Genomic DNA, 12956 nt, shown 5'->3' on the forward strand with positions numbered 1-12956 from the left:
AGTGAGACCTCCATCTCCACAAAAATAAAAATAAGAAAGATGGATTTGGCCAGTAGGAACACGGAACCTGAAGATTTTCAGGCAGAGGAGAGGGAAGAGAGACCGAGCAAAGGAGAGACAGAGAGCCAAGCCTACCCCATCTATTGGAGAACAAGGCCATGGAGGTCAAAGCAAGTTCTTGTGACCTCATTGGCCAGGGATGTGTGTTGGGTTGAGGGCGGCCCTGCATGGGACCAAGGGCAGGGCTAGGTATAGGTGAGGATTGGGGTGGGCTGCGACATCATCCCTCCCTCTCCCCTGCCTGCAGCTTCGGGGTGCTGCTGTGGGAGCTGCTGACGGGGGAGGTCCCCTACCGTGAGATCGACGCCTTGGCCGTGGCGTATGGCGTGGCTATGAATAAGCTGACACTGCCCATTCCCTCCACGTGCCCAGAGCCCTTTGCCCGCCTCCTGGAGGGTGAGCCGGGGCCCCGTGGCGAGGGTAGGCTCAGCTTGGAGTGGCAGAGACCTGTGGGCCCAGACCTCACCCCTTCACACCCATCCATACCAGTGGGCCTGGGAGTGAGGGAGAAGGGGCTGGAACCCACTGGACTCTAAACAGCCTCCCCATGGTTGGCTCCATCCCCCACATCCCAACCCTTGTTCGGGCCAGGCCCAGAGCTCTCAGGACAACCTGTTAGGACTCCTTGGTCCTGGAATTCCACCGTGATCCTGATTCCACCACCAGCCCCTCCTCGGGATGCAGGTCCCGGGGTTTCTCTCCCAGCGTTTCACTGAGTGGAACTGGCCAGGAGCTTGGCTTTGAGTCCCTTCCTCTCAGCTCCATAGCAGCTGTTTGTCTGCCGTCCCCAGAAATTCTGCCTTCCTCTGAGCAGGCTGAGTCCCCAGAGCATGACCACTGACACCTCCACCCCCCACCACTGTCCTTCCTCCTCCCACCCCAGAATGCTGGGACCCAGACCCCCACGGGCGGCCAGATTTCGGCAGCATCTTGAAGCGGCTTGAAGTCATCGAACAGTCAGCCCTGTTCCAGATGCCACTGGAGTCCTTCCACTCGCTGCAGGAAGACTGGAAGCTGGAGATTCAGCACATGTTTGATGACCTTAGGACCAAGGAGAAGGTGAAGGCAGGGGGCAAGTTGGGAAAGATGGAGCAAGACCCCTGAGTTCTGATGCCTTGGGCTGCTCAGAGACCCCTCCCCTGAACCCCAGCCTTTGGGTCCATGCAGGGTCAAGGGAGCCTTTTTTGCATATTAAGAAAAGACAGCCTCCTGTTGGTGGATTAATAAGAAAAAGTCACCCTGTACTGAAGTACTTACAGGTGACACTGCATGATGTCTGGGGTTGGCTTTAAAATACTACAGCAGAAACGAAGAGAGGGCAAGAGGAGAGAAGGACGGGGATACAAGATTCGCAAAGCATAGGTAATTGTTGAAGTTGGATGATGGGTACAGGGGGGTGCACTGTTCTCTGCTTTTGTGGATGTTTGAAGTTTTCTAAATTGAAGAGTTAAGAAAGAAAAAGAAAGAAAAGGCACCCCTTTCTTTGGGCTAACACAGTTCCCTGCCCTGGCACCCAGCTTGGCTAGCAAAGCATGCGTCGGGTGGTGAAACCAATGTGCCCCACAGCAAGGTACCCTTGTGTGAGGCACCAACCAGACGCAGCAGCCCTGGGTCCCTCCCCAGGAAGCAGAGCAGCTAAGTCCCTCCCCCCAGCCACCGCCTCTCCTTCCCAGGAGCTTCGGAGCCGTGAGGAGGAGCTGCTGCGGGCGGCGCAGGAGCAGCGCTTCCAGGAGGAGCAGCTGCGGCGGCGGGAGCAGGAGCTGGCAGAACGCGAGATGGACATCGTGGAACGGGAGCTGCACCTGCTCATGTGCCAGCTGAGCCAGGAGAAACCCCGGGTCCGCAAGCGCAAGGGCAACTTCAAGCGCAGCCGCCTGCTCAAGCTGAGGGAAGGCGGCAGCCACATCAGCCTGCCCTCCGGTACCCACCCGTGTCCCCAGAGCGCCCCCCAGAGGCTGCTTGGAGCAGCCCCGACCTAGGATTTATCTCTTCCTTTTCCTTTTCAACTTGTTTTTATTGCTAAATATATCGCACATAGTCAGTGAGCAGCCCAGTGCAGTGGCGAGCACTTGTAGTCTCAGCCTACTCAGGAGGCCAAGGTGGGAGGATTACTTGAGGCCAGGAGTTTGAGACCAGCCTGGGCAACATAGACCCCATATTTACCAAAAAAAAAAAAAAAAAAAAAAATTTAATTAGCTGGGCATGTTGTCATGCACTTATAGTCCGAGCTACTGGAGAGGCTGAGGTGGGAGGATCATTTGAGTCCAGGAGTTTGAGGCTGCAGTGAGCTGTAATTGCACCACTGCACTCCAGTCTGGGCAGCAGAGCAAGACCCTATCTCTAAAGGGAAAAAAAAGAACAAAAGAAAATGACCAAAAACCTGTACAGCTAAATGAGTTACTCTACTCACCCCCACGAAACCAGAGAGAACCTCACAGCCGTCCCAAGTGCTTTCCACCTACCCCTCCAGACAACCTCACACCATCCCCTGAGAAGAACATCTGTCTTGACACTTAGGACAGTCACTTCTGAACTTTCTTTTTCATTTTATCTCTCTTTAAAAATATCTTTTAATCTGGCCATGTGCAGTGGCTCACACCTGTAATCCCAGCACTTTGGGAGGCCAAAGTGGGTGGATCACTTGAGGCCAGGAGTTCTAGAGCAGCCTGGTCAACATGGTGAAATTCCACCTCTACTAAAAATACAAAATTAGCTGGGTGTGGTGGTGCACACGCCTGTAATCCCAGTTACTTGGGAGGCTGAGGCACAAGAATCGCTTGAACCTGGAAAGCAGAGGTTGCAGTGAGCCGAGATCACGCCACTGCACCCCAGCCTGGGTGACAGAGTGAGACTCTGTCACAAAATATATAATTAAGATATACATATATATGCTGATATTTGACCTTTTTTTACCTACAAAAACAGAAGTTTCACATGGATCAACCTAATAGTTGGATCTCAAGACTTAATCAGATTCAGATTCAGGTTTGATTTTTTTTCCCCACACTGCTTCCCAGGTAATGCATTCAGGAGGGAGGCACGTAGTGTCTACTTGTCTCTTTCTGTGATGTCACAAGCCAGAAAGCTGTGCCTTAAGCAGCAGTGGCCAGTGGAAATATAATACAAGCCACGTGTATAATTTTAAATTTTCTAGTAAGCTACACATAAAAGCAAAAAGAAATAAGAGATGTCAATTTTAATATTTTTTATTAGGCCAGGTGCAGTGGCTCATGCCTGTAATCCCAGCACTTTGGGAGGCCAAGGCGGGCAGATCACCTCAGGTCAAGAGTTCGAGACCAGCCTGACCAACATGGAGAAACCCCATCTCTACTAAAACTACAAAATTAGCCAGACGTGGTGGCGCGTGCCTGTAGTCCCAGCTACTCAGGAGGCTGAGGCAGGAGAATTGCTTGAACCCAGACAGCAGAGGTTGCAGTGAGCCGAGATCGCGCCATTGTACTCCAGCCTGGGCAACGAAAGCAAAACTCCATCTCAAAAAATATATATATTTTTTATTTAACCCAATATATCCATGCAATCAATACAAAATAATTGTGAGAGATTTTACCTTGTTTTTTCACACTAAATCTTTGAAATCCAGACGTATTTTATATTTATGGCACATCTAAATTTAGACAGTAAATTTTCATTAAAAAAATTTTTTTTCTGAGATGGGGTCTTGCTATATTGCCCAGGGTGGTCTTGAACTCCTGGGCTCAGGCAGTCCTCCCACTCTGGCCTCCCAAAGTGCTGGGATTACAGGTATGAGCTACTGTACCTGGCCCATCAAAAATATTGGATCTGTATTTAAATTTCATAAAAGTTAGAGTTGAAAAAGTACATACACATACCCAAGTTGTTCCAAACATGCTTAAATGTTTCCAATAACCAAATGGAGTACTTGTTTTTTTGTTGTTTGTTTTTTTTGTTTTGTTTTTTGTTTTTTGAGATGGAGTCTCACTCTGTCACCCAGGCTGGAGTGCAGTGGTGCGATCTCGGCTCACTGCAAGCTCCGCCTGCCAGGTTCATGCCATTCTCCTGCCTCAGCTTCCCGAATAGCTGGGACTACAAGCACCCGCCACCACGCCCGGCTAATGTTCTTTTTTTTTTTAGTAGAGACAGGGTTTCACCGTGTTAGCCAGGATGGTCTCAATCTCCTGACCTCGTGATCCTCCCGCCTCGGCCTCCCAAAGTGCTGGGATTACAGGCGTGGGCCACCACGCCCAGCCCCTATACCTGTTTTTAAAATTTAAACTTAAATTACAGTAATTACAATAAAATAAGGAGTTGGCTGGGCATGGTGGCTCACACCTGTAATCCCAGCACTTTGGGAGGCAGATGCTGGAGGATTGCTTGAGGCCAAGAGTTCAAGACCAGCCTGGGAACCACAGTGAGAACTCATCTTTTATATATATATATACAGTTTAAAAAGTAGATAAATAAAGGTTAAACTCCAATTCCCCCATTGCACAAGCCACATTTCAAGGTGCTCAGTTGCTACATGTAGCTACTGGCGACCATATTGGACACTGAGGCCTAGGTCCTTGATCCACTATAGCTCTTGTACTTATGCTTATTAAACCACAGTTCCATTGCTGAGCCTCACCCCAACTTGCTGATTCAGGGAGGGCCCAAGAATTTGCATTGCCAAGAAATTTTCAGCTGATGGTGAATGCTGCTGTTCTGGGGCCCACACTCGGAGAACCACTGCATTAAGGAATGAAAAATGGCGGTGTTCCCATTTTAGAATTCCTTCTCTACTTCTACAGAGGAAAATTCCCTTTGGTAATCCCTGGAACCATTTGCTTAGGAAAGCTTCTCTTTCTTTCTGCAGGCTTTGAGCATAAGATCACAGTCCAGGCCTCTCCAACTCTGGATAAGCGGAAAGGATCCGATGGGGCCAGCCCCCCTGCAAGCCCCAGCATCATCCCCCGGCTGAGGGCCATTCGCCGTGAGTATCTCCCAAGGCCCTGACCAGTCAGTCAGTCAGTGAACAAACGTTTTTGAGCACGATGTTTATACCTGGCACCAAGCCAGAGTAACAGCAAGAAAGAAGATAGACAAGGCCCTTTTCCACATTCTTATCAAGGGAAACAGATAGTAAACAAATAAGTCAGTAAGCAGGATAATTTCTTTTTTTTTTTTTTTGAGACAGACAGAGTCTCGCTCTGTCTCCCAGGCTGGAGTGCAGTGGTGCGATCTTGGCTCACTGCAACCTCCACCTCCTGGGTTCCAGCAATTCTCCTGCGTCAGCCTCCCAAGTAGCTGTGGTTACAGTCACACACAACCACGCCTGCCTAATTTTTTGTATTTTTAATAGAGATGGGGGTTTCACGATGTTGGCCAGGCTGGTATCGAACTCCTGACCTCAAGTGATCCACCCACCTCAGCCTCCAAAAGTGCTGGGATTACAGGCATGAGCACCGTGCCCGGGCACAGGATAATTTCTAGTAGTGATAAGTTCTTTTTTTTTTTTGAGACGGAGTCTCGCTCTTTCACCCAGGCTGGAGTGCAGTGGCGCAATCTCGGCTCACTGCAGGCTCCGCCCCCCGGGGTTCGCGCCATTCTCCTGCCTCAGCCTCCTGCGTAGCTGGGACTACAGGCGCCCGCCACCTCGCCCAGCTAATTTTTTGTATTTTTAGTAGAGACAGGGTTTCACCGTGTTAGCCAGGATGGTCTTGATCTCCTGACCTCGTGATCCACCCGCCTCGGCCTCCCAAAGTGCTGGGATTACAGGCGTGAGCCACCATGCCCGGCGTGATAAGTTCTTTAAAGGAGCTCAGGGAAGGAAATAAAAGAGGAGATGTATTAGAGTTCTTCAGAGAAACAGAATCAACAGCGTATGTTTAGATATATAGAAAGAGATGTATTGGCTGGGCACAGTGACTCATACCTGTAATCCCAGCAATTTGGGAGGATGAAGTGGGAGGATTGCATGAGCCTAGGAGTTCGACACCAGCCTGGGCAACAAAGCGAGACCCCATCTCTACTTAAAAACAAAAACAAAAGAAATAGATGTATTATGAGGGATTGGCACATGTGATTATGGAGGCTGGGAAGTCCTGCAATCTGCCTTCTGCAAGCCAGAGGCCTGGGAAAGCCGGTGATGTAGTTCCAAATCAAGTCCAAAGTCCTGGCCCAGCACAGTGGCTCACACCTATAATCCCAGCACTTTGGGAGACCGAGGCAGGCGGATCACCTGAGGTCAAGAGTTCAAGACCAGCCTGGCCAACATGGTGAAACCCAGTCTCTACTAAAAATGCAAAAATTAGCTAGGCGTGGTGGCGCATGCCTGTAATCCCAGCTACTCGGGAGACTGAGGCAGGAGAATCACTTGAACCTGGGAGGCAGAGGTTGCAGTGAGCCGAGATCGTGCCACTGCACTCCAGCCTGGGTGACAGAGTGAGACTCAGTCTCAAAAAAAAAAAAAAAAAAAATTGTCCAAAAGACCTGAGAACCCGAGTACCAATGTCCAGTGTCTCAGGGCAGGAGTAGATGGATATCCACGCACATGCAGAGAGCAAACTCACCCTTCCTCCACCTTCCTAGACAAAAAGAGCTAACTCTCTTTTTGTTCTATCTGGGCCCTCAGTGGATTGGATGGTGCCCACCCACATTGGTGAGGACGATCTCTCTTTACTGGGTCCACTGATTGAAATGCTAATCTTCAAGAAACACCCTCACAGAGATCGTGTTTAACCAGCTACCTAGGCGTCCTTTGGCCCAGTCAAGTTGACGCATAAAATTACCCATCACAGAAGGGTTGCGACTTTACATCTGGAAGCCCTATGGGAGGAGGTGAGGTTTGAGCAGGGACCTTCGTGCTAAGGAGTGAGACAGGCTGAGACCTCAGGGAAGCATGCCCCTGGCGGAGGGAGCAGCAAAGGCAAAAGCTGGAGGTGGGAACAGCATGGGCTGCTTGTTAGCCCGCTTGGCTGGAGCAGAGTGAATGGGAGGAAGACATAGGTTTTGTGATCAGGGAGTTCTCAGCAGTCAGATCAGGCAGGGCCCTGAGAGCAGGATAAGAGTCTGGATTTTCCTTTCTTTTTTTTTTTTTAATTTTCATTTGACACCTTTGGTATGGATTTTTTTGTTTTTAATTTTTGTCTTTAGTTCTGGGGTACGTGTGCAGGTTGTGCAGGTTTGTTACATAGGTAAACGTGTGCCCTGGGGATTTGCTGCACCTATCAACCTATCACCTAGGTAGTAAGCCCATGCATTAGCTATTTTTCCTAATATTCTCCCTCCCCCAACCCTACCCCCCAACAGGCCCCAGTGTCTGTTGTTCCCCTCCCTGTGTCCATGTGATCTATTTGTTCACTCTCACTTATAAGTGAGAACATGCAGTGTTTGGCTTTCTGTTCCTGTGTTAGTTTGCTGAGGATAATGGCTTCCAGCTCCATCCATGTCCCTGCAAAGGACATGATCTCATTCCTTTTTATGGCTGCATAGTATTCCATAGTGAGACAGGCTCTCGCTCTGTGTCCCAGGCTGGAGTGCAATGGCGCCATCTCAACTCACTGCAACCTCTGCCTCCCGGGTTCAAGTGATTCTCCCGCCTCAGCCTCCCAAGTAGCTGGGACTTCAAGCCTGCACCACCATGCCTGGCTAATTTTTGTATTTTTAGTAGAGACGGGGTTTTCACCATGTTGGCCAGGCTGGTCTCCAACTCCTGACCTCAAGTGATTCTTCTGCCTGGGCCTCCCAAAGTGCTGGGACTCCAGGCAAGAGCCACCGCACCTGGCCTGGTATGGATTTTCTTTTAACCGCCCTGGGGCAGCCCCCAGAGCCATGCGAGCAAGGCACTGAGGGAATCAAATTGACCTTTCTCCCTCTGGCTGCTGTAAGAAATAAAGGTAGAGAAAGCAGTGAGATGATGGAGGCCAGGCCAGGGTGGGGGACTTGGAAGGGACAGATGTCCACAGTCGGGGCTATATGGCAGAGACACAGTCATTGGAGTTTCCTGATGGGTTGAAGGGTGAAAGGCTAACTCCCGAGTTCCAACCCCTCATTCACCCCAGCATTGACCACACCCACAGCCCCCCTGCCCTCTATCAGGGCACCTGCTTTGTACCAGGCCCAGGAGGTCAGTCCTGCAGGGGACACAGAGACAAATACTCATACCATGGCAGCAAACACTGGCACCAGAAAGGTCCAGAGCATTGCAGGGACAGAGATGAAGGCAGCTGACCTCCAGGGAACTAACTACCCAGAGCTGGAGACCGGAAGCGCAGGCAGCCCGCCAGAATGAATGGTGAAGGGTTAGGCTGTGAAGAGCAGGGGAGGCTGGAGGAGTTGGCAGGGAACCGCTCACGGCCTTCAGTGCCAGGCAGAGGAGCTGGAACTTTGTCCTGACAGCAGTAGGGGGCTATGGGGGGATTTATAGCAGGGAGGGTCACGACTGGAGTTCAAAAGAGCCCTTGGACTCCCAGGTGGAGGGTGGGCCTGAGCTGGGGGCACGGGAGGCTGGGAGCCCAGTGGGGACAGACCCTCCACCCAGTAACCAAGTGGCTTCTCTGGACCCAGTGACTCCCGTGGACTGTGGTGGCAGCAGCAGTGGCAGCAGCAGTGGAGGAAGTGGGACATGGAGCCGCGGTGGGCCCCCAAAGAAGGAAGAACTGGTCGGGGGCAAGAAGAAGGGCCGAACGTGGGGGCCCAGCTCCACCCTGCAGAAGGAGCGGGTGGGAGGAGAGGAGAGGTGAGGTGGCGTGGTGATGCCCACCCTGTGCCCAAGCCCCAGCTCCCAGGCTCCAGGCCACAGGACTGAGGTCTCCATCTCTCCCTGGATCCCGCAGGCTGAAGGGGCTGGGGGAAGGAAGCAAACAGTGGTCATCAAGTGCCCCCAACCTGGGCAAGTCCCCCAAACACACACCCATCGCCCCTGGCTTCGCCAGCCTCAATGAGATGGGTAAGAGCCTGGGTTCTTGTAAGGGGGTGGGGGTTCCCTGGCCAAAGGGGTGAGCCTCCTGGGGCTGAGGGAAGAGACCAGATTTCACTGGGCCAGTGAGTGGAAGGCCTTCCTGGGAAGGGAGATGGTGGCCCCTGGGGCGTGGGGGGTCATTTCCAGGGGCAGGGACCACCATTCTCTGAGGCTTCTCCGGGAGACAGATTCAAGAACGATGCTCGTGGGTCTTGGTCTTGCTGTTGGAGGGGTCATCGGGGGCTGTCCCTTGCCACAAGTCCCCATGGGGCCCTGGCCAGCCCTGCAGCCGAGTGATGGCCCTCTCCGGTTGCAGAGGAGTTCGCGGAGGCAGAGGATGGAGGCAGCAGCGTGCCCCCTTCCCCCTACTCGACCCCGTCCTACCTCTCAGTGCCACTGCCTGCCGAGCCCTCCCCAGGGGCGCGGGCGCCGTGGGAGCCGATGCCGTCCGCGCCCCCCGCTCGGTGGGGACACGGCGCCCGGCGGCGCTGCGACCTGGCACTGCTAGGCTGTGCCACGCTGCTGGGGGCTGTGGGCCTGGGCGCCGACGTGGCCGAGGCGCGCGCGGCCGACGGCGAGGAGCAGCGGCGCTGGCTCGACGGCCTCTTCTTTCCCCGCGCCGGCCGCTTCCCACGGGGCCTCAGCCCGCCCGCACGTCCCCACGGCCGCCGCGACGACGTGGGCCCCGGCCTGGGCCTGGCGCCCTCGGCCACCCTCGTGTCGCTGTCGTCCGTGTCCGACTGCAACTCCACGCGTTCACTGCTGCGCTCTGACAGTGACGAGGCCGCGCCGGCCGCGCCCTCCCCACCACCCTCCCCGCCCGCGCCCACGCCCTCGCCCTCGCCCAGCACCAACCCCCTGGTGGACCTGGAGCTGGAGAGCTTCAAGAAGGACCCCCGCCAGTCGCTCACGCCCACCCACGTCACGGCTGCATGCGCTGTGAGCCGCGGGCACCGGCGGACGCCATCGGACGGGGCGCTGGGGCAGCGGGGTCCGCCCGAGCCCGCGGGCCATGGCCCTGGTGAGTGAGGCTCCCCGCACCCAGGTCACAGAAAACCCCTTCTTTCCTCCTCTGCCAGGATCGCAAGTCCAGCCCAGCCACGACCCCTCAGGCAGCCACCTCCTGCTTTCTGTGGAGGAGGGAGGGTCTGTGTCCCTTTACCGCTCACTCCTGGAGGCATTGGGGGGTCTCCAGGGGACTGAGACACAGGTGGCAAACTGATGCCTATAAGGCCAGGCAGGTGCCTTTAGCAGTGGTGACCAGCACGACCATCGCCAATTCTTACACAGCCTAGACACTGTTCTCCTCCATCTGTTAACTGGGTGGGAGATGCGGCCATAGCAGTGTTATTAAGTACCCACGTCAGGCACTGTGCTGCTTGTTTTAAGTTATCGTTATTTTATTTGCTCCTCACCTACGTAGTGAGGCGCCATTTTTATCCGCCTTCAGAGATAAGCCATGCCTGAGGTCTGTGCCTGAGCTTAGCCCAATGCAGGAGAGTCGGGAAGACCAGGGCTTTGGCCCCAGGGGCTGCTGCTAAGCAGCAGCTCCAGAAGGTTGAGGAACGTGCCAGGGTCCACCCAGAGGAGCAAGCAGCTGGGAGTGGTCCCAGTCTAGGTCAAGGTCCCAGCACTGCCACACTACAGATGGAAATTGGATGCAGCAAGATCCATGGATTTCTCGAGAGAAACCAGAACTTATGCTTTTCATGTAAAAGCTCTGGGCTTTTTAATGCCACCCTCTGCCCCACCCCACTCATCTCCTCTGAACCTCTCTCACCAGGCCCTCGTGACCTTCTGGACTTCCCCCGCCTGCCTGACCCCCAGGCCCTGTTCCCAGCCCGCCGCCGGCCCCCTGAGTTCCCAGGCCGCCCCACCACCCTGACCTTTGCCCCGAGACCTCGGCCGGCTGCCAGTCGCCCCCGCTTGGACCCCTGGAAACTGGTCTCCTTTGGCCGGACACTCACCATCTCGCCTCCCAGCAGGCCAGACACTCCGGAGAGCCCTGGGCCCCCCAGCATGCAGCCCACACTGCTGGACATGGACATGGAGGGGCAGAACCAAGACAGCACAGTGCCCCTGTGCGGGGCCCATGGCTCCCACTAAGGCCTGCCCACCACCGCCCGCCTGGGCAGCCATGAATGTAGCGCCCCAGGCCCCGCCCCAGCCCGCCATGCCACAAGGCGGGGGAGGCCCTGGGCAGGATGTTCACTCTATTTATTGGGGAAGGAGGGAGGGGGGAACACTTAACTTATTCCTTTGTACCCCAGGGGGTGGAGCCCTGTGCCCGCCCTGCACTGGGGGGAGGGTGGGCAGGGATACTCAGGGACAGGGCATCATGGGGGATTTGGCACAAAATGGAGCATTAAAGGTAACCCCTGCCCCCTACCGCACTTGACTGTGTTCCTTTTTCCTTTTTTTTTTTTGTTGGAGACAGAGTCTTGCTCTGTTGCCCAGGCTGGAGTGCAGTGGCACCATCTCAGCTCACTGCAACCTCCGCCTCCTGGGTTCAAGTGATTCTTCTGCCTCAGCCTCATGAGTAGCTGGGACTATAGGCTCCCACCACCATGCCCGGATAATTTTTGTATTTTTGGTAGAGACAGGGTTTCACCATGTCGACCAGGCTGCTCTCAAACTCCTGACCTCAAGTGATCCACCCATCTTGGCCTCCCGAAGTGCTGGGATTACAGGCATGAGCCACTGCGCCCGGCCTAGACTGTTTCTTTCCCTGGCCCAGGCCCTGATGCTGGGTCATCCCAGCGGAACATTCCCCCCCACCCCACACACCCTCCCTGGGCTTCTCTGGGTTTCTAAGGTCCAAGGGATGAGGCCCTCCCTGGTCCCCCCAAGAACACCACACAAAGAAGTTATGATCACCAGTGACAAGTGTTTTACCAACGAACACATGAGTCAAGGGGAAGTTACATGGTGAGATGGGAGGGCGAGGGATAGAGAGGTCCCCTTGGGTTGGCCTCAGCCAATTACATCCCGAGTCTGGGCCCCAGCCCCACTGTCTTCCCGCTGGAGGCTGCAACGGTTCATCTTCAGCTGAGTCAGCTGGATGTAGCGGAGCACATTGGTGTCTGCAGGGGAGGTGGGCAGGGCATCATCTGGGTGTCCTAGGGCAGCAGGTGACTTCCACACCTCCCTGGCTCACACCCCATTCTCCGAAGTCTCCAGCAGCTCGCTCACACAGCCAATAGAGCCAGAGCCCTTCCCCAAAGCCCCAGTCACAGTCGGCAAAGCGGAGCCATCGCACACCTCTATGCGCCTGTATTTGCGGCACCCTCTGCCAGAAATGCCTCTTCGCAGAGGCTCCCTTCACAGTTCTCATCCTCCAGTGACATCTGCAAGAAGTCTGTTCTTTCGGAGCCACTTAACGGGTAAACTAATCTCGTCTCTGCTCCCACAACCCTGCACCTGTTGTAATCCCTCTTCCTTCCTCATTGGCTCTTAATACAAAACCGAGTGTTGTGTCTGCCCTCCTGCACTCATGTGTGTAAGTGCACACATGCACGCACACACACACACACCCCAATTTCCTGCCATCGCCCACCCGAGTGGATGAGTGGATGGTGGAGGAAGTGAATGAATAGGTGTGTGTGAATGGGTGAGTGGAGGAATGAGTGTGTGCAGTAGGTAGGGGTGGGAGGGGGTAATGGAGATGACAGTGGGTGGATAGGGAAGTGGCTGAGCAGGTGAATAGGAGATATCAGATGTGGCAATGACGGTAGATGAGAAATGGCCGGGGAGATGTCAGAGGAGCGATAGGTGGAGGGATGTTTGAATGGCGGGTGAAGTGCGGGGTGGATGAATGGATGAGTGGGCGTGTAGGGAGTAGGTGGGTGGCGCAGCCCTCCCTAGAAGCAGCTCCACGGGAGGAAGGCTCTGCTGTTCTACCGTGATCTTCCTGCCTGTGCCCTCTGCGCCAGCCCCGTTCCCTGCCCTGGGCCTAGCCCTCACCTCTGCCCCGCCC

At 54.5% G+C, this 12956-nt stretch overlaps 1 protein-coding gene across 1 annotated transcript; it reads left to right on the forward strand.

Annotated features, from left to right (window-relative positions):
• Window positions 1–227: 227 nt before the first annotated feature.
• Window positions 228–12747, forward strand: LOC116464517 (mitogen-activated protein kinase kinase kinase 10). The gene is made up of 8 exons (XM_032147775.2): window positions 228–456; window positions 944–1119; window positions 1734–1980; window positions 4895–5011; window positions 8587–8758; window positions 8856–8968; window positions 9297–10001; window positions 10764–12747. Exons 1-8 carry the CDS (start codon window positions 228–230, stop codon window positions 11084–11086), a joined length of 2082 nt encoding a protein of 693 aa, XP_032003666.1. The 3' UTR covers window positions 11087–12747.
• Window positions 12748–12956: the final 209 nt, after the last annotated feature.

This window comes from Hylobates moloch, unplaced genomic scaffold (genome assembly GCF_009828535.3).
Source record: "Hylobates moloch isolate HMO894 unplaced genomic scaffold, HMol_V3 SCAFFOLD_874, whole genome shotgun sequence".
Taxonomy (NCBI): Eukaryota; Metazoa; Chordata; class Mammalia; order Primates; family Hylobatidae; genus Hylobates; species Hylobates moloch.